Here is a 22286-nt window from a genome sequence, read left to right on the forward strand (position 1 = left end):
TACGATACCTCTCTGAATTTACAGTATCTTAAAAAAATATCGGTCCTATTACTCTATTTGCTGTTAAGACACACCGCACACCAATCTTTTCATCATGCAGGGGAACTTAGTGAATTAATCGCGGATTTTCTGTGCATCAGAATCTATTGTTCTGTGAACATACATAACCACGTAATTGAAACCATGCCTCATCAGAGAAAATGATTAAATGTGGGTCAACAATACCGTCAACAATGTTTTGTAAAACTCAATTACAGAATTTCACCCGACTTTCGTTGTCGTGCGGCCGTAATTCTTGGACTACAGTAACTCTGTAAGGTTTCAATTTTAAAAGTTTAGTAGCCGTATTAACTGAAATTTTTGATACACCTACTTCTTGTGCAACACGATGTAAAGATTTATTAGGAGAACGTTCAACTAATGCACCAATATCACAAGTTTTTCTTCTGTTAGAATCCTTCGTTTTGACCTAAAAATTTTAGAGCTCAGCGATCCCGTTTCTCTTAAACTAATGACGAAGTTTCGAACTGTACCTACCTCTATTTGGAGGTCGATCGGGAAATTTCTCTACTAATTGCCTACACGCTTGTCGGCATGAATCTGTTTTGACGTAAGTTTCGTATATAAATATTCGCTGTTGTAGAGTAAACTTTTCAGCCAGCATTTCAACTATTATCTAAACAACTAATTTAATGCACAGTACACACACTTCAACGTATTTAAAAGAAGTACACAAACAAAGATTAGTGAAATAAAATGATGATCGTGTGCATGGCATTAATTAATGAAAGTTATATGAGTGCAATACGCCGGAGGTTACGGATCTAAAATGCCGTGTGTTATCTCGCGCTCTACAGGCTTGTTCCCGGCGCGTTCTTCGGATCAAGCTTGACGCGACCGCACTGTAGAAGGGACATTGGCAAATGTTTGCTGTTGAAGTGTGTGTTAGCTCAGTGGTATAATGTTTGATTACTTGCCGGTGCGAAACAAGTGTTACCATGTTCGTGTCCCGATCATTGCTTGATTTTTCTTTATACGTTTGTATTTAGTTCCACGTGATATTAGGCCTACTAGTAATTTTATTCCACTATCGCTGTCATAATATTTCGCTCATATTTGTATCTTATTAATATGGAAATTTACTAACCTACTCAAAACAAAAACACTCACGATGTATTATACACAATATCGCATTTGACTGATACTGTTTCGGTATGCTTCTAAGCGTCCCGATTTTTATGTTACATTTTGTTGTTGTTAACAATCAGCAAAATTTGTTTTTACGCTCTTCGATATTTCAACTTTGACAAAAGGACTTCTGCTATTAAAGTCCGTCACTATGAAACAGTAGCATATACTTAAATGATAATACAATCAAATGAAGACGATAAATTACTTCGAAGTGAAAATGCCAATTTTAATTTAACACTACACTATCAACATACAGGAACGGAAAACATTATTTTGTCACATTTACGTAAGCATCATCTATTAAAATGATTAGGATATTTATTTCAGTAGCCATTACCATAAGTATGTCACTTCGCTAGTAAATTTTTATTAAAAAGAAACAAATACTATTAAAATGTAAATTTTCTTAGACGTAGGAAAATGTGTAGCCTATATAATTATGGTTGGCAAATAATAATTTTATAAAAATATTGTCTTCCCTGTATTTCATAATATTCTGTAAAATATGCGTTTTGCATTAACATCCAGACTTTGCTAATAGAGGAAACGTTAGACAGTTTCTGTGATCTGCCGTGCCATTGTTCATCAAGGCGAACATGTCTGTCAGAAACGTGAATGTTCGTTCACTTGTGGCTTGTTTTGTGTGTTGCAGCTCCTGATCCTCCCTCCAACCTCTCCGTGAACGTTGACAAAGCGAAGACTGCCCAAATTTCGTGGAGCCCTCCGTTGTTAGGCCACTCCACCAGCTTCAAGCTGAAGGTAAGACATCTACGTAAAAAACAAACGTTCGCTGTATTAAAATAAGACTACACGGACTATAATTAGGAGACCGTTATTTGCAAGAAGAAAAAAAAGTATCTTTGCTGTTAGGATTTGGACACCTCCATGGTTAACATTATTGCTCAGTTATTATCATTACTATTATCACCAACTTCACCGTAATTTTTACTGGCACAACTATAGTTTTCACTATCACTAGCACCATCATCGCTACCACAATGATGATGATGATGATGATGATGATGATGATGATGATGATGATGATGATCACCACCACCACCACCACTTTCGAATTTTAGATTTATGAATTACAGAATAACCGTCTCCTTGGTGTAGTGATCAGCTTGCCTATGAACCAGAAGATCTCAGGTTCGATTCCTGGCCTTGTCCAAGAGATGTTTAAAGGTTATAGAGTCTGAAACAAGATCCACCCAGCCTCGCGTTAGGAAAAAGTTGGAAGCCATGATAGATGGTGAACTCGGTTAAAGAGTGACTATAATGCCATGAAGAGTGTTACAATCAATCAAAGGACATTATGGAGCATGTCGACTCCATGTCGATTTCACAAAACGCCTCCATTCTGTTCTGTCTTTTGCTAGTTTCTTCCAGTTGGTAATTCCCATTTCCATGCATTCCTTCTGAATTTCATCTTTCCATCTATTTCGAGGTCTTTCCAGTGGCCTTCTGTTGTTAAAGGTGTTCATATATATTTGTTTTACGCTGCTGCAGTTATCCATACGTATAACATATCCTGCCCAATACAATCTTCTGATCCGTATTACATCTAAACTTGACGGTTATTATAAAGTTTGTGAATATCATTATTATGTCGAATTTTCCACTTGTTTTCAAGTAGGTAAAAAATTGGACCAAACATTTTCCTCAACACTTTGTTTTGAAAAACCATTAATTTGTATTTTTTCCTTTTTAGTTAAGCTCCATGTTTCCGATCCATATAATTAGGATTAGTGCTTTGTACAAAATCATTTTTAAATGTCTGGTTAAAAAACGGGAAAATAAGAATTTGTGAATAGCATAAAAAGTTTTGTTTGCATTATGTATTCTGTTAAGTATTTAATGTTTTCTGTCATTAGAATTGTCTGTCAAAACACCAAGATATTTGAACTGATTGACTGTTTCAAATGTATAATTATTTATTTTAAGGCTATTGCGAATACTTTTTGTTTTAATGATTACCATTATTTTGTTTTACTCTCGTTAATATTTAATACAATGTGTTGTGCTTTTTCCATAAATAGGTGTCTTATTTTAAACTCATTCCTTCCTATTAATAATAAATCATCAGCATATGCAAAAATGTTATGTTGTCCACCCACGTTTATTCCAGCTGGTAGTAAGTCTAACTGTCGTATTATCTTCTCTAATGTTATATTAAATAAGATTGGCGAGAGAGCAAGAGCGTTACAGAATAATAAATATTCCCATTTTTACCCAGATCGATCATATCTCTCTTTTTTCAATCCCTCCTTCTGGTTTAAAACGATCGCAGTCTTGCTTTGTCAATTCTGTTGGCTCATCGTTCTTTTTGTTCTTCCAATCTCATTGAAGCTAAAAATGTTTAATTTATTTCGTACACCCCCAAATCTAATTCGCTCTAATGTTTGATAGTATTTTGTTACGTTTTCCACTACTAGAAACCGTACTGATTTCTGAGTAACAAATACAGTCTTGATAGAGGTTGCTATAGAAGCTTGATGCTTGCACTGTAAATAGCCTACATTAATATTTCACTTGTTTGCCCTGCAGGTACAGAGCTTGTCAGAGCCGCATGTAAATATAAATCCCGTGACAGTGGAAGACACTCACTACACGCTCCAGAATCTCACCCCAGGGGCCTCATACCAAGTGCAGCTTTTTACAGAATATGACGGCAAGGAAAGTGTCGCTTATACTTCAAGGAACTTCACAACGAGTAAGTCACTTCTTTATTATTGTTTGTTTCTGTGTGTTTCAATATGTAGTGAAGTTTAAGTATGTAATAAAGTTACTGTACTAGATGTTCAAAAACTCTATTGGTAGACTGTGTGGGGAAAATGTAGGGAAAATGTTAAGCAACCAGTGTCCGGTGACGCACCATTGCCGTGCTGTTCGGTTTTGTGCTCCAAAGTACAGTATTATATTACTATTAATACAAGCCAGGTCATCCTACCACGTGATCACATTCACATTTCGTTTTTGTTTAATGTTGAATGTAGTTGCCATGCATGTGCACTGTAATGATGTCATTATTCCAGTGTACAATTCTGAATCAATGAAATCATCCTCGAACTCATAGCTCACTGGCTCCATGGATTTTATCTTATTGGAGATAATTTAACATCTTGTACCGGTATATGAAACTCTAATTACTCGTGAGAATGCTAAGAATACAATCTATTGTCTATATGGTAAACAGCGAAATACTAGAGCCTTTTTTGCATGTCCAGAAATCAGCGCTGCAACCCTATAGACAGTGTACTGATGTGATGAAGTCATAATTTCAGTGGGGAATTTACTACTAGGACTAGGCCATTGTAGGCTATAACCCAGGGGCAGCAAGTCCGGGAGGTCGCACAAAAATGAGGCGCTAATGGAACAGAAATGAGAAATCTTTTTAATAATAATAAATTTATAATACAGGGTGTTTCACGAGGATTTACCGTCCTTTACGGAGCTTATTTATGAAGATATTTTGAGCAAAAAATGTCATATAAACATAGTTCCTATTCTCAATATTTTCAGACACACTAATTTAAAGTTGTTTGTAAAATACTTTTTTTTTTCTTTAGTTTGAAGGAAAATAATACAAATATAGAATGAACCATTCAGAAGTATCATTTCTTTAATTGGCAAGTATTCTGAAGCTAAAAATGTGCTGTGAACTCCTTAGTTGCTTCGTACAGACATCATCTTGATAAGGGCTTTCTTCTACGTAAGGATAGTTGTCTCACGAGATACACATTATCATGCATTTCTCCATAAGAAAGATACGTCGTATAGTAATTAAAATTGACATAATTTTTTTTCAATCAGTGATGACAAAAATGTATGAATTGTAGGATTTTTAGATTCTCCTTACAATCTGTCACATACTCAGCTTCACAATGTGTATTTTTTTCTTCTCCTTCCCAGAGCCGAACACACCTGGAAAGTTTATTGTGTGGTTTCGGAATGAGACAACGCTACTAGTGCTGTGGCAGCCTCCGTACCCTCCAGGAATCTATACGCACTACAAAGTTTCCATCGACCCAACTGATGCCTTGGAGAGCACACTGTATGTGGAGAAGGAGGGTGAGCCCCCGGGGCCAGCTCAAGCAGCTTTCAAGGGTCTCATTCCAGGTAAGTTCCCATCAAGAGGTCTAGTCCTCTTGGTTCCTATTTACCGTAAGCTATAAACTTTTGCGGCCGTGTAATGCTCCTTCCAGAAGCGTCATTTGCGAGATGTTGGGGGCGCAGTTGCCCCCTTCCCAAGTTTAAGATTTAAATAAAATAATAATTGACTAGTGCTACTAAAAAAAGTGACAACTGTACTTCTGATATTAAAAATCTTACTTTTTTAATTGATTAGGAAATAAAAGACGAGCTATAAGTCCCGTCGCTCTAATTTCCGGCAGCCATTCGCGTTGCAGGTCGGCTACATTTAAACGTGTGCGTCTTGTGATTCGCTGATAAAGACGATATTCATTTGTTAAGGCTCGATAAATACTTAATTTAATCGCCCACCATTTTGGCTCCTTCGTTGGCGTTCGCAGAAAGCACACGAAAACGTTATTTGCCGCTCAATTATTTGCTGAATTACTGTGCGTTTGATTTATTATCATAGGAGCTACGACATGATAATGTTTAACGGTGTGGCAAATAGTTTCCTCGTATGGTAGCTCGGCAACGAAGGAACAAAAATGGCGAACGATACTACCTACCTAGACTTCACTTCCTAAGACGTAAGGAAAGAGCAGGAGTCACGCCGGGAATAACACCGTCGCGACTTATAGTTAATAACTTTGCTTAAATGAAACCAAGATGCAAATCAAGCTTTCAGGTATAACTCCCTGTAAAGTTGATTTGAATAATTACAGGGAGTTATATCTGAAAGCTTTATTTATATAATACACGTCACTGTTCGTTAACAGAAAACCACAATTTAAGCCACACAGAGTTAGTAGTGAGCAGTCAATGTTGGTTGCTTGACGGTTGTCAGCCCACTTTGCAGTCTGTGGATATAGAGGGAAAAATTGGATCAGAGTCTGGTAGAGTTAGTTCCTGGATAGCTCAGTTGGTAGAGCGTTGGTACGTTTAACCAAAGGTCCCGGGTTCGATACCCGGCCCCAGAACAATTTTTCCTCGAAATTATTGAAACCAAGATATTACCCTTTACTACATTAGTGGTTGTTAATTATTACAAATAGCAGTACTTTTTTTGTTAATTAAAATTAAAATTTCTTTATCAGTAAAATTGTGTGCGTCCACTTATTCACATACTAACTTACGTCATATTAACAGCAAGTGCATGTAAATTACGCATCTTGTAAGTAAAACAAGAAGTTAAAACTAGATCTATGTGTGAAAACTGGAAATGTACCGTATAATGAAGTAAACTTGACCATAAGACAAAAGTAGTAAACCTTGATTCAGATTTGTTTGTGACTTAAAACAGTAAAAAAACTTAAGAAATGGATAAAAAGTAATAAACTTCAAAAATATATTCAGTGTATCTGATATCATGATTTAAATTTTTTTTTTATGATCAAGTTTATCCCAACAGTCAAGTTCACTCGACTTTACGGTATGGAAAGTAGTTCAATCTAAAGGAAAAAGGGAGGGAGTATGCACGCGATGTACCCTACAAGGTGTTTCACCCCCGCTCCCCAATCTCCCCCCCCCCCTTCAAAGCAAAAACTTAAATGATGCCCTTGATTTCTGCTCATGCTGAATTGTTGCTACACAGCTGGAATTTCATTTTGGAAACTCTGCTGGAAGCATTCTTCTGTGCAATCGTTACGTCCTGCAAACGTTTTCATTGTAGAAAGTAAATCCAAAATTTTTATTTCCCATTTCAGATGTTGACTGTTATTAGTGTGTTATTGTTTGTAAAAATAAATATATAGTTACTCAGCTGGGGTTACTTCTTGTTCCAGGAAGTACTTTGTGCCAGTCTGTCGTGTTTCATTTTTTACATTTATTCACATGTAGTGATTATTATATAGAAAAACTCTTAACTTATTCCAAGAAGACTAAATAACAGTGCGCATAATGTGTATGCGTATACAAATTGCATAAACAGAACAAGAGTTTTGGATAGGTCTACACCGAACTCTAATATCTGAGGGAAGGAGGATAATTCTGTGCCTGAGTGAAAGTTTTGTGTAACATTTCTATACTGATTTTTACTTATGTATTTATTATTATTATTATTATTATTATTATTATCATCATCATCATCATCATCATCATCATCATCATCACCACCACCACCACCACCACCACCACCACCATCATATCCTTATAATATGCATTACCTACCCAATTCCTTAGGCCTACTGTCTATTAAAATAGCATTGCATATAAATGAGGGAGAAAACAATGGTGAATAAATGTTAGGACGACTCCAACAAGTAGAAACCTCTTCTTACCAAATTTTTTTGATCACCTGAAGACGAATATAGAGCCAATGTTAGTTGTGATTTCCTCTTTCAACATCAGCAACAAAAAAAGTCCAATATACACCACGTTCCATCTGAAAAGTGCATGAATGTTTAAAATACTGCTTATTTTATGGTGGTGTAAAGTCAGTTATAAAAAAAAATGACAAACAAATAACCTCGAATGACAGTACTTCCCATTATAGTTTTGACTTCCTTGGTTTTCCTTTCCATTTGAACAATTGCTTTATGTAGCATTGTAATAGAATCACAGAGCCATGGAAAAATTCTTCATGGACAGGTTTCCATTACTTACAGATTCCATGATAGGTATATTTCACAGATTAATTTTTTAAAAAGCATAAAGATTATGAAAAAACTTAGAAACATATTCAATATTCATAGATCCAAAAATATATTTGATAGTACTACCAGTAACAGGAATAAATTTACCGCATAACAAATCCCTAGGATATCATTCATGTTATGAACAAAAATAATATAAGAAAATGTATTTCATGACAGTCTTATAATGACAGCAAGTTTAAGCTTCATGTTAAAGGCCTGGTAGAATGTGTTTTATAGCGTAATTTATTTCTTCCTAGTAATTAATTGATAATAATTGTGTTTTTTTAAGGTCGAGCATACAACATATCAGTACAGACGTTAAGTGAAGATGAAATATCGACTCCTACAACAGCTCAGTACCGCACAGTTCCTCTTCGTCCACTCAACGTAACATTCGACAAGAGTGCTATAACATCGCATTCCTTCAAAGTGCACTGGGATCCACCCAAAGGGGCCAGGTAATCTTGAAATTCACTTCCAGTTGTAGCTATGTAGCACATCGTACAGTTAAGGTTCTTAACATATCATCAGCTTACTTTTAAAACCCCGTGAGTCCAGTTTTTCCTGAATATCTAAATCTGTGTATATTTTCAAAATGTGTCTGCTGATAACACCTCGTAAGTTTGTAAATGTTTTTATATTTTATAAATAACAAATGCATAACAGTTGTTAGCTGGGGTAGGTATTAAAAAAAGTTATTTTGTTCTCTTTTACAATTTCCTGAAATACAGTTACAAGATTTTAAAAGTAAGCCGACAATATAATGTAGAATCAAAACAATTCACAAACATATACTGTAGTTGCCACAATTTCATCGTCATTGTTATTGTCATCGTCTTTATTTTACTCTGTCTTATTGTCATCATCACTACTCAAAACCATCATCAGCACCATAAACTCGGACACTTCTGTAAATCAATTCTTATAGACTCTCGAATGTTCATTTTATTAAAATGCCTTTTATTTTAAAAGAAGACTTCGGAAAACGTATTATGTGTCTTTCTCGTGTTACATTTTGCATTTACATTAGGTATAGTGTTAAAAGTTGTGTAATCAAGATGTATAAAGAAGACTATTTGTAATCTGCGAACTGTAGTCTGGAAGGGTAGGGTAGGTGGTTTTGGTCTTTTCGTCGATTTGTTCATGAGGATGATAAAACAGAAATTAATGGTTAAGCTCAAACATTCACCTGACACAATGACATTTAGTTGTGCTGTTCTTACACTAAAAACACTCCATGTAACCAGTTAGGTTAGATTTGTTTCTATGCATAAGTAAAGATCTAAACACTTAATTTGTAAATGATACATTTGAATGTCAGGTTCTTCCTCGATCTTTTCTGAAATTAATATTGATATTGTTAAAGGTTGTAAAAGAATAATATTAATGATCTACTTCTATCACTTGGCCCTTTTTCTTGCTTCCAGATCAAGAAAGCATGTGGGACTCTAAAGCATCACAGAATACTGTTACCCTTAGTTTATTCCATTCTCATTGCATTATTTATCCATGTTCTCTGGTATAATTTTGTCTTTTTTTTTTTTTCAATTTTCAATGTTGTTCGTTGAAAAATGGGACTTAATCCTTGGTAGGATAGGTGCTCAGCATCAATTTTCGATCCTGGTTGTTTGCAAATTATTATTATTATTATTATTATTATTATTATTATTATTATTATTATTATCTTCAATGTTATTATTAACAACCTGTTTAAATAAAATAAACAATCTCGTGTTCAATAGTGCAACTGAAAAGTTTGACCAAGTCCATCCTGATATTGCCTAAACATATATCAATTTGTGATATTTAAAAATGTTTTAAATATACATCGCATAATTAAAGTAATTCATCGCTCATGAAACAGCAAATGTCGTAACCAACCCAACTAAGTTTTACAGGAGATCTAAAAAAATGGATCATTTTTTACAGTTTCAAGTTAGACTTTGGTTGTAAACGCTTTCATATAATTTATAGCCAACTTTATCATCACATTGCTGATGTTTTTAAATTGTTTTTTAAAGCTTTGAAATGACATATTGCCTGTGAACATTACCCCTGAACACATATATAACAGACTGGCCATCCCCGTGTTAAAAACAGTAACATGTGGAAGAGAACAACCACCAGGATCGATTGGAAACGACCACTAGATGGAAGTACAGTTGCTCCATGCAATTCAAATGAGAGTTATAACGTGACTTATGCAGTAGCTAGATGGCAGCATAGTGAAATTGATAAAAGTTGTTGCTGTCAAAGCATATAAGGCTGAACAATCTGTAATGTAAGAATATGAATTTGGGAAATTGTGTGGGTTACGACATTTTGCTGTTTCATGAATGATATTGTAACTCATCGGGCAAGCAAAAACAAAATAATTGCAGGGAAGACCACCCCTATGCCCCGCTATTGTTTATAATTTAGAAATTCGAAAATATAATTACCTTTAGTCATCACTTTCGCCCCTCATTCTGTCGTCAGAGGATGATTTCCATTTTGAATACCGGTATATCTGTTTCTGACACAAATGAGTTGCAATTCTGCCAGAATAACATGATGGAACATTATATTGGTTGTTTCATATTTCAGCGAATTTGATAAGTACCAGGTGTCTATCAGTGTCCGTCGTCAGGCTCCTGTGAACCTTCCACGTGGAGAACCAACTGTGTTGGAGTTCAAAGAAAATCTGGAGCCAGGGAAAAGCTACCAGGTGGTTGTGAAAACTGTGTCAGGCAAGGTGACGAGCTGGCCTGCAACAGGCAACGTCACACTCAGTGAGTAGCCCACCCAATAGTCTTTCTGGTAACAACATGACATCTTGCAATAACGTTTCTTGAGTTACAAAATTGAGAAGATTGGACATATGAAATTTTAGGCTTCCACAATGATTATGTTGAGGAGCAGACTTTTGAGTAGCCCACTTTATGCTCGAACTTAATGTCTCTGTCTCTGTTTTGGAACTGCACACAGATTCCAAAATTAGGACAATATACAGTGAAACCTGCCTTTGCAGTCACTTCATCTAAATGGTCACCTGGCCAAAAGGCCAATTTTCTCTGGAACCAATTGCATTTTCCATAAGATCAATACAAATTCTCTCTTTATTTAGCGGCCACCTCATGCGCCGGCCAGCGGCCGGGGTCTATTTGGATTGGAACCTGACTATAATGGTCACTGTCCAATGAAAATCTTTTCACGGATACTGTCTGACCTATTTTTTCGATGTTAGAGGACAATAGCTAAGTGTACAACAGTACACCCTCCATATCTTGGGGTTAGTTGGTTACTGTTTTATGACTGTTTTGTCACTTTCCACTTCGACCCTGCACAGCCATAAATTCTTACTCGTTTCTAAAGGATTGAAACACAGACGTTTTCTATCGAAAATGTCACAGTATGCTTCAGGTCAGTAGTTAACCATTCGAATTTTTTTTCTTTCCTCTTCTATCTTCCTCTATTTGAAACAGCTTTTACGAATTTTTCTTCTTTTCATTCAGTTGATTCAGAGGAACTGTGAAGTTAGTTTGAGAGAGAAAACATGTCTAACAATAAATCTAGAGTAGTGTTAAATTTATAAGTTTAGAGGTGAGACGAAAAATAAATAAAGAAAGTGAGAAGGGAACATCTGCTAGAAAAATTGCAGAAATGTTCAAATGTGGAAGGACACAAATAAACGGTATAATTAAGAATAAAGATGCAATATTAAAAGGATGGGATAAAGATATGCGTGGTGGCCAAAAAAGGAAGAGAGAATCTGTGTTTGGTAATGTGAATGATTTCGTGTACGAATGATTCAAGTGTGCGAGGGTGAAGAAATTGCCAGCAATTGGGCCTATGATTCAAGAGAACGCTCTTGAAATTGCCAAAGAACTCAATGTAAGCAATTTTGTTGCTAGTAATGGGTGATTAGAGTGCTTTAGAAAACGGCATAACATTGCATTTCGTTCTGTCTGGTGAAGGAGGCGACATTGCAACCAGTGTTATTGAAGAATGGAAAAAAAAGACTGCCTTCAATTCTTGCTGAATATGAACTCAGAGACATATACAATGTTGACGAAACAGGTTTTTTTTTTCAGGGCCCTCCCCAGAAAAACTTTAAGTTTTAAGAAAAAAGAGTGTAAAGGGCAAGACAGAATAACCCTGCTCTTTTGTTGTAAGAATAACCCTGCTCTTTTGTTGTAATGCTGCAGAAAAAAAGAACCACTTTAATGATAGGGAAATCATTGAAACCGAGATGTTTGAAAAATGTTGATATGGACTTATTGGGGGTGAAGTGGACTGCCAACAATAAAGCTTGGATGACATCATCATTGTTTGAGAATTAGCTATGCGATTTCAATTCCAAGATTAAACGACAAAATCGCAATGTGATTCGTGAAATTGCCGTTTCTTCCCCCAAATACGACATCACACCTCCAGCCCCTTGATCAAGGTATTATCCAGTCATTTAAACTGAGGTACCGCAAGCGAGTTTTGTAAAGGCTAGTTGCAAGAATGGAAAAGGCTGACATTAATATGCACGTTTGTTGTACACGCACAGTACTAAAAAGTCAATGAAATTCAGTATTTTCATGGTGATTCATAAAAAACCGCAAGCTTAATCAAGCGGCCACCTGATAAAATGGCCATTTTACAAGGTAACTTTAGATGACCGCTTTAGACAGGTTTCACTGTAGTATGATCTTAAGGGTTGCCTAGTGTGTAGGCCCCATTATGAATGGAACCTACAAGTACAAAAATGGCATCGACAATCCAGACCCTAGTCCGAAATTTCGGTTAATCCGAACGAAGGAAGAAACTGAACAGAAATGTTAGCAAAGTTTGTCAGATTCGTATCATTCTTTGAAATGTTCAGAAAAGCGAAAATTTAAACTTACCATAATTTGGATCGAAAATTTTATACATTGTTGCAAAAATATCAAATAATTAGCCACAACACTATTTAATAAGCACAATAGGATTTTTATTATCAATTTTTTTATTTAACGACTCATACTAGATTATTTAGCATCCATGGAATTGATGATAGTGAGGTGAATTTGGCTAGATAGCTTAAGGGAACACAAAATTCCATAGCTTGACATTGTTAAATTATGAGTATGTCTTAGGCCTACATATGGAACTCTTTTTCTCAAAAACTGTTACATCTACAAAACTGATTTTTTTACACCTCATGAACACATAGCTTGACTTTATGCTGAAACTAATTTTTTTTAAATTTATTTACTTATTGAGAAATAATTTTTTCCCCATTCGTTTTTTTCAACGCTTTTCAGTATATAACCCTCTGTAACATCTCCAAAATTTACCAAATTTCAAAAACATTGTTTCAGTACATGTAAAACATCCAACTAAACTGTTTTGTTTCATATTTTTCTCCAATTATTCATGTTTTTTCTTCATGTTGCTGTTATTGTTGCAGAACCCCTGCCCGTACAAAACCTGCAAGCCAGAATGGATGAAAAGACTGGATATGTGAAGTTGGACTGGCGGCCTGACAACGCCAGCAGCCAGGAAGGATACAAGGTGAGCAACTGGTGATGTGTGTCATATTTGTTGCATAGTTGCTCCATGATCATAATCATCTTACAAGTGTTTAATATCCGCTATAGTTTAAAAATACTGTAAAAGAAGATATTATTAAATTAAGAAAATAGCTATAACATAGGGATTATTTTGCGCCAAATGATTCGGATTTCAATCTTCTGTAGATCTCAAAGATTGTAGTCGATTTCTGTAATGCAAGTTTCCTTCACGTACTTAGATTTCTCTGCCATTATCTTTCCTCCATTGCTTAATTATCACCATATTGCAGTCTCACCTAAGGTCTGCTCTATCATTATTATTCCACATTATCGTCTCATAGTCTACTAATGCTCCGAGACTGCTCTTGGATGTAGGTTCGAATCCCTGTTTGGCAAATTACCTGGTTGGGTTTTATTCAAGGTTTTCTCCAACTATAAGGCAAATGTCATGTAGTCTCATTGCGAATCTCGCCAAAACTACAGTGAGTCTCAGTGAGCTTTCCCAGTGTTTCTGTCGGCCAACCAACAGCAGGTCCCCCCTCCATTACTGCCACTGTTTGTATCTGCTTTGCCAGATCAAAACTTACGTATTACTGGCATGTTATATTAATAAATTTGGTGAGCATTTAAAATTGGATATCCCAATTTCATGACTAACCACTAAAGATGCCAATTCAACTATTCTCACGAATTCGTCTACTTTTATCTCATAGATGATAAATCGCCTAATATTTAACTTATTTCATCACTCCTGACTGGTGTTTATGTTATCCTTTAGGTATAAGCTTTTCTGGTGTTTGAATAGGTTCAATGAAACAGATTCTGTGAATGATATGGTATGAATGAAGTATCACACAAGATGAGCAACACTTCCAGCAGCCACTATGTGGAGGGTGAGTACCGGCTGTTATTGATGTAACATAGTAATTAGATAAGTTTTAATCTGGCGAAGCACCGTGAATTCTTGGGTGCAAGTAGTCATGGTAGCAGAAGAGGACTTGCTGTTAGTCTAATGACAGAAACACTGAGAACATTCGCTGGGACTAATTATATTTCGTTATTACCAATTCAATAGTTGATAGAGGTTCGCTAATGAAACGACTAAAATCTATCATTTTACCTTTACTCCATTATTATATCATTAACTCACGATCGCTGCGTATTATTTGTAGTCTTAAATTGAAACTTAATTCTTGCGGCCAGGTGAGCTACCATGAAGTGGAGTCTTTCAATGGTGACAACAATTCAGTGTTCGTGGATAAGCCAGGCACGCAATTGGAAGCCCTTCTGCCTGGCAGGAACTACTCCATTTTTGTTCAGGCAATCAGCAATGGAATGGAGAGCAATGAGACATCCCTCTTCCAGGCCACTCGTAAGTATACGTGTTTTCTCACTCATACTGTATATATATATTTTTTTTTCAGAATTCTTATTGTTATAGTCATTCCATATAATCTGATTAACGAGTTCATAAAGTTTGATCCATTTTGTAAAATGTCCAATTTACTTAAAAATTAAATGAAGTATCGGTAATAAACAAAATTGTGATCCTACAAAAAGAAAATAGTTTTCGAAATATCCAGGTTCTGAAAATGTGGTTTTGGGTAAGTTGCCTACCTGTTTATCTATGTATAGCAATTTCTCCTAACTATTGGAAGAATTTTTTTCATATTCATTACAATTGAGCCATTTACTTGGAAATAACATTATTTTGAATAAGAAATTAATGTGTCTTTATCCGAAATTAAGGAAACACAATGGAGATTTAGTTCAAATTAAATTAGACGCATTTATTTGAAATGAAATGGTTCACTTTGTATAAATGAAGAATTGTTGCCATTCCCAACATTTAAAATTGCTTTTATATGTTTGATTTTTCCTCGTAGCTTGCTGAATATTTCCTGTGTGTGTGTACCATTACGATTCTATTTCCAGGTCCATCATCCCCAATCATTGAAGATCTGAAGCCAATTCTTAATGGACTCAATATTTCTTGGAAATGGGACGTGAAAAGTCGGCAAGATAAATTTGAGGTCACATACAATCGCAATGACACAGGTAAGAAAGACCATTAGGTCTACCGGTATGTTAAATGTGCATGGCTTGTGTTGAGGCTGGAAACTAAGCTGTTTAGGTGTTGACAGATGTCTTCACGTTGTTGCATCTTGCTTATATATGTTTTGTGATGTAAATAATATTGTTATAACACTAATCTCTTGGTTTTGTTAAGAGTATTGTCAAATTATGGTCTTACATTGAATGAATTAACTCGAATACCAGCTAATGCCAATTAAACATTTCGATTTTATTGAAGTGAACCAATAGTTCTTGGATGGAGTGCATTTCTTTCATTCTGGAATTTTCTTCATGAGACATAACATTCTTAAAAATTGTGAGGCGAGCCAGTTTACTTCAAAATATCTTATGGACATTGTATTCATTAGCAATTCATTGTATTCATTAGCAATTCATTGAATGAATGAATGAATGAATGAATGAATGAATGAATGAATGAATGAATGAATGAATGAATGAATGAATGTTAGCCATGATGTCCCATGTTGGGCACAGGCCTCCTGTGATGGGGTTAGAACCCCCTTGACAGGGATGGCTCAAGTGTACTCGCTTGGTGAGCCAATCCAGGCGAGCTTGTTGTGTATACTACTTTTGTGACATGGTTAATAACCTTGTTCAACTTTAACAAGTCTCAGCACTCTGTTCTTTGTTCATTCTTTTTTCTTGCACTACACACATTATACTGACATTGGCACTTTGACAAACACTGATTGCTATTTACACTATTTACCTGACACTTTCTCAACACTGACTTTACTATTTACAAAACTTATCTTACACTTTCACTAATACTGACTTTACTATTTATAATATCTTAACCCTGATTATGTTATCTATTTACAGTGACCTTCCCTAGTTCTTTCCACAAAACTCTGTTCTTTGCTGTCCTCGACCATTGTTTCCCCGCCTCTTTGGTAAACATGTCAGACCATCTGAAGCAATTCATTACGATTACAAAATTACTGTTGTGGGTTACACTAATAAAAACAATAAAAAAAAACAGCAATACTTCGTTAATTTATTAAAAATAAGTTTTTATACTGAATTTCGGAACTTCATATCACACATTATATCATCCATCATCATCCTTTGCCATAGCCCTTTAATATCATTAATTCACCATAGCTTATGAACTATCATTTATCATCAACTAAAAGCGGCAATACAGTTATTGAAAATAGGTTCCATATTAGCCAGATCTTGTAATAGAGAACATTTTTTTAATTAGGCCTAAAACTAAATTTTATACAAACTTACGTTAACAAGTTCAACAGTGCTAAATTTAAGTAAAGATAATGAAAATACGGTAACACATGAACACTTTTCAGTTGTCTTACCCAAAATTCACAAAAACTAATTTCATCTGTAGAAAAATATGCATCGATTTTCTTCTGTATTTTCGACATCTTAGATGTTATCCACTGTCTCAAAGTTGCTGTAACATAGATGAAAAAAGTGTCATCTTTGAATTGAAGTCGATGGCGTGAGAAGTCATAAATTAATTGAAACGCACGCTGAAAAGCTTCAATATGGTTAGACAAAAGTGCATTATCATTGTTCTCTGTGTTTACTACTTCACTATCACTGTCACTATGTTCACTATTTGGTGTTTGGCAGTGGTTTTCTGTTTCCCCGAAGACATCTTCTAAAATTTCTTCTGGAATGAATGGCACTTCTTCCTGGACAATAAGATTTGTATAAAAATTTTCAATCTCATCGATTTGCATAGTTCTTTTGAACTTTCAGTGTAAGAGAGGAAATCATATGGTTTAGACCAATACCTTCAAATTATTGTTTCTCAATGCTGTTTTGAAATTCTGCTCATTGGGAGTGTCATTATTGTTCTGCTCATTGGAAGTATTATTTATTTTGAGATACTGGTATCTTCCCGAACACTATTTACCCATCTAACTGCATGCAACATGATATTGATTTAATAAAATCAGTTTTTGAGGTGCTAGTTTCTACTACTGGTACGTTAACAAATATTGCAGTACCTGTTTGTAATATCATGATTTAACTGTACATATGAGTTCCCATTTTAATTGTTGAATATTATAGGTTACATTGAGAGGGAGAAATTCCACATTTTGACTAGGTGCATTATCAACTCGCAGCAGATTTTACGATGTTGTTCAAATCATTAAGCCATTCATAAAAAATGCCTTGAGTCATCCACTTGTTCTAGTGGAACACCAGTCAACTGGTAGTCACTTGGTGTCTATTTGGTGCTGTCTAGATGTACCAAGTTGTACATGAAATTGTGGCCAGGATTCAAGGCATACATGTGGTCAACTTATGGAATAATTTCATTGTCATGTATGACAACATATGATTTGTGTTCCATAAAAATGTGCTGAATTCGTACTATATACAGTATATATATATATATATATATATATATATATATATATATGTGTGTTTTGCTTCCTCAAATTTTGAGGTTGCCCATAGACAAAGCATACCAGATAATAATAAATTTACATATTGCATTAAATACAATGTTCAGTTAAAGACAATTCAAGTTTACAACAGTGAAAAATCCTGAAAAGTTCAATAATTAAGGTAAATAATAGCAATGGTTTTTTTTTTTAAATTTGTGAGGAACCCCTGATCGTGGCAATAGTTAATTCTTTTAAAGTAGATGTTGGGAGGGAAAGAGATTTCCAAAATTTTGCTAAGAAGCCTGGAATTGTTCCTCTAGTGCCAATGAGTAGATCCACTACCTCTATATCGTCGAGTTCATATTTTTCTTTATAATATGAAATGATAGGTGTATAAATGCTCTGCTTTTCTTGATGGACTTCTAAAGGCTGGAACTGATGGCTCTCAAACCTGATGGTTGGATCAATAATATAACTTTTGCTTTTGTTCTTAAAGGCAATTATATGGATTCTTCTGTGGCTTCCATTTTCTGTTAGGCTGCGGACTTCTTCGAAAACCTTGAAGTCATTATCTCTTAGTGCCGCAACTATAATGGAGCGAATGTTATGATGACGTGTATTCCTTAATAAATCACTGTGAGAGCAGGATCCCAAAACGTGCGCAAGGGTTTCTATCTCCCTGTGGCAGTGCCTACAAAGGTGATCGTTTTGAGATCATCCCAGTACAGATTTAATTGCAGAAACTGTAAGTTAATTCATTGACAGTTTTAAATTTCTCACATTCATCTTTGCCATATAGTCAGATGTATTTAGGCTGATGTATTTTGATACTCTTAATCAGAAACTGCTATAAATTAAATTTGGCCGAAAATAAAAGTTTTAATGTGTACAGAATATTTTCCGTTCTTGTAATGTACAAGTTAGTGAAAGGCAAACTAACAATGCAGTTTAGCTAAGTAAATACCATAACAGCTAAAGTATCTGACATTAGAAACCAGTAACCTACAGTTTTTTTTTTCAAGTACCGTGTTTGCCACATAAAAATCCATAGAATTATTGTTCAATGTAGTTTAAACACTAAGAACAGTGGAAAAGAAATCTGTGTTGTCAGGAAAAGTATCTTTTATTAATAAATGAAGGAGTGAAGAATGCAATGAACATAGCACGAGATGGGGAAAAATGGAAACATTCACCAAGGTCGTTGTACTTGTTTTGACAACACTAGCAGAAGTTGTTGCCAAAATCACAGAACCGTAGCTATTTTAAGGACTGCACAGGACGAAATATAGTGTTAACAGAACATCTGTCTTCTAGAGCAGTGTACGAATTGCATTAATAGAAAATGATTATCAATTAAGCCGAGACCAGTCACTAAGATCAAATGACTTTATTTTGAAATAGGCCTAGACCTACTCGGCATTTGAAACCAGCTAACCAGTCCTTTGAAGCTTTAAAGCTAACATAGTTCCATGTATCTCGCTTCTATATTTTTTTATCCATCCAAAGAAAGAAAATCATTCCTGCATCTTTTCAAGTGACCAGAATTCTAAGGAGGAGGACTCTTCTGTCGAAGTGAAGTCATACCTTGCCAAAAGATAGTCATTAGACTCTTCTCACTAAAGGGGCCAAGATTAGATCACTGTCGAATACTAAGAAATCTGTGGTAAATATAGCAGCTGTGGAGCAGGTTTTCCAGATTTTTCGTGTCATCTTAATCTACCATCATAATTCCCACACACTAGTATTCAAAGTAAATTCCGTACCGTAGTTCAAGAAGACAGTTATATAAAATAACTTAATTCGCGATCGTTTTGCATTAATTTTATGTTACAAATCTTGTGTGCCTATTATCAGAATATATTTAATACAAGCCTAAATCTTAAAATACATATTTTATCGAGGTAATAAAATATTTTGTAGCATTCTGCAGCATATGATATCTCTAATTTTTTTCCTTTTTATCCTATTAAAACCTCCGAACTACCAAACTAGCAGTGGAATCCCCTTAAACAAAGGCTTCGGAGCTTGGGTACCTACCATTCTTACACAGAGTGAGTCCTTTAAAGGTTTTGTCGTTCTTGGCAATTTTCTGAGTTTTAAGTTGCAACAATAATGGACCATCTCTTATCTACAATAAAATGCTGTTTTGTATGCTGCAGTCTTGTAGTTTCCGGTAATTACTAAAGATGGAGCTGTTGTACAAATTCTGAAATGCGTCAATTAAATTTAGATGATGTTCGAACAGTTTACTTCTATTGAAATGCAGACATCAGATTTGTAATGGAATATTCTTACGAAATCATCTTAGTTAGAGGTAACCTCTGATGGACAACTTCGTGTAACTAGAAAATTGTATGCCGAACATAAAACACAACAAATAGGTAATAATAATAATAATAATAATAATAATAATAATAATAATAATAATAATAATAATAATAATAATAATAATAATAATGACAACAATGATGATAATGATGACACTGATAATGATGATAAAACATACTTCGTATTAACAGTCATATCAAATTAGCGGTACCGGTATATAACATGTACCTTCATTTTGTAAAATTGTTGTGTTATTTAAATAAACTATGGAAGGTTAACTGCAGTTTTTGGCATGCAGATGTACGTTTTCTAAAGATTAACTTAAGAGACTTCAGACTAACAGTATGTACATATAATTTAGACCTAATTTAAAAAAATGGTACCAGATAGAATGCCATAAATAAATTTTATAATAGCATTAGATAGCTCGTGCATGATCATGTATTCAAGAAACAAACAGCAAGTGAAAATGTAAGGAAAATAGAGAGTATTAAATGTAAAGTTATATACAAGTACCATGCAAGTACACAATGAAGCAGGAGCGAAGGTTGATTGCTTTTGACCTGTTATTATAGTCATCGAACATTATGCATTAACTCTGGCTGCCAAACTTTAGAATTTTCATTGACGTTGATCTGGAAGTCATGGATTATATTTGTATAATTTATCTTTTATCATGATTAGTAATTTTTCTCTTCTCCCATCTCTTCAGAATAAGTTAATGGGGTAGTATGTAGTGATAGTTTCAGAAGATGCAACTCTATAGATATGTTTTGTGATCGTCATAAATTATTTTCTAAAAATGAGGAAAATGAACTTTCTTAGTCACCATGATGATTATCACCATCATGACTGCCATTTTAACCACATCCCTATTGTGGTGCTGAACATTTGAGTTGTTGTACCATGTCATAATATGTGGAAACAACCAACATTTCGGAGCTACATATCATCGCCACCATCAGGGAATAGCTCTCAGTAACGGATCCAACATATAGATTCTCCTTCCTCTTCCACCTCTGATGATGTAACCAGTACATTCCAGTGATGTGCGGTGGGTGTACAGTCATGGGAAGCAGTGAATTTTCTTAAATGTAGGAGGCATATATATTTTAATAGATTATTTCCAGACGACATAATAGACTACACTGCGAATATCCAGATATGCAATAAAATATAGCTAGAGCTTGAAAGTTTGATTTATAGCAGTACTTGCATGTGGACATATTCTACTTTGCTTGGTTTTCCTTGTTTGATGATTAGGGTATTTGTAATAATTCATATGGGGTTTTGTTGCCATAAAATAGGCTACAGTGAGCCCACTAGCATAGACAACTTGTTCAGACTAGGAATTAGCGGACAGGAGACATGATCTGAGGCTATGCTCGGGCGTGTGTTCGATCCCGCCGAGTAGATTACTTGATTGGGTATTTTTTTCCCTGAGATTAGATTTTCTCCAACTGTGAGCCGAATGTCAGGTAATATCTTAGCAGTTCCTCAGATTCATCTTGCGAAAATACCATCTTGCTACCAACAATGCTAAATGACCACACAGTTGACACAGCGACATTAAATAACATTTAAAAAACCACTGGCTGATAAGGATTGGGTAGAAGTGATTATAGGTTCAATTTCATTGCTCCATACATCTCTACACAAATGATAACTGCCAATTTTAAATTTGTACTGTAAAATCTTACTTTACAATAATATACTGTATTGCACTGGAATGTGTTGAAGTTTCTACAGCCCATCTGGGTGCAATGATGAACTGTTGTGATCTGTTTGGATTTGTGGGGAACGTCCTAATCACATGTCATATGTATCAGACAAGATAGACAAAACTTATAAATGGCTTGCTTTGCTAAAAAAATGTGGCTTTTGCTTTTGTCTATGTAGCAAGTCCATAACACACTGAAGATGTCACTATTCAGGCTTGGATTTTCTTGCAGACAGTGTGATAATAGACGAAGACGAGAGTGACTCAGGATAGTGCATGAGATGCCAGGACGCCATCA

The 22286-nt window shown here is 35.1% G+C and overlaps 1 protein-coding gene across 2 annotated transcripts in view; it reads left to right on the forward strand.

The window, feature by feature from the left end:
* Ptp10D (Protein tyrosine phosphatase 10D) overlaps window positions 1-22286 on the forward strand; it is a 268680-nt gene that overhangs the window by 189606 nt on the left and 56788 nt on the right. For both annotated transcript variants that reach the window (XM_069835210.1, XM_069835211.1), the window contains exons 3-10: window positions 1844-1950; window positions 3739-3904; window positions 5104-5310; window positions 8248-8416; window positions 10545-10729; window positions 13378-13481; window positions 14684-14852; window positions 15416-15538. In XM_069835210.1, the coding sequence (XP_069691311.1) occupies window positions 1844-1950; window positions 3739-3904; window positions 5104-5310; window positions 8248-8416; window positions 10545-10729; window positions 13378-13481; window positions 14684-14852; window positions 15416-15538 (1230 nt within the window). The remainder of the gene's footprint in view (window positions 1-1843; window positions 1951-3738; window positions 3905-5103; window positions 5311-8247; window positions 8417-10544; window positions 10730-13377; window positions 13482-14683; window positions 14853-15415; window positions 15539-22286) is intronic.

This window comes from Periplaneta americana, chromosome 9 (genome assembly GCF_040183065.1).
Source record: "Periplaneta americana isolate PAMFEO1 chromosome 9, P.americana_PAMFEO1_priV1, whole genome shotgun sequence".
In the NCBI taxonomy this organism is placed as follows: Eukaryota; Metazoa; Arthropoda; class Insecta; order Blattodea; family Blattidae; genus Periplaneta; species Periplaneta americana.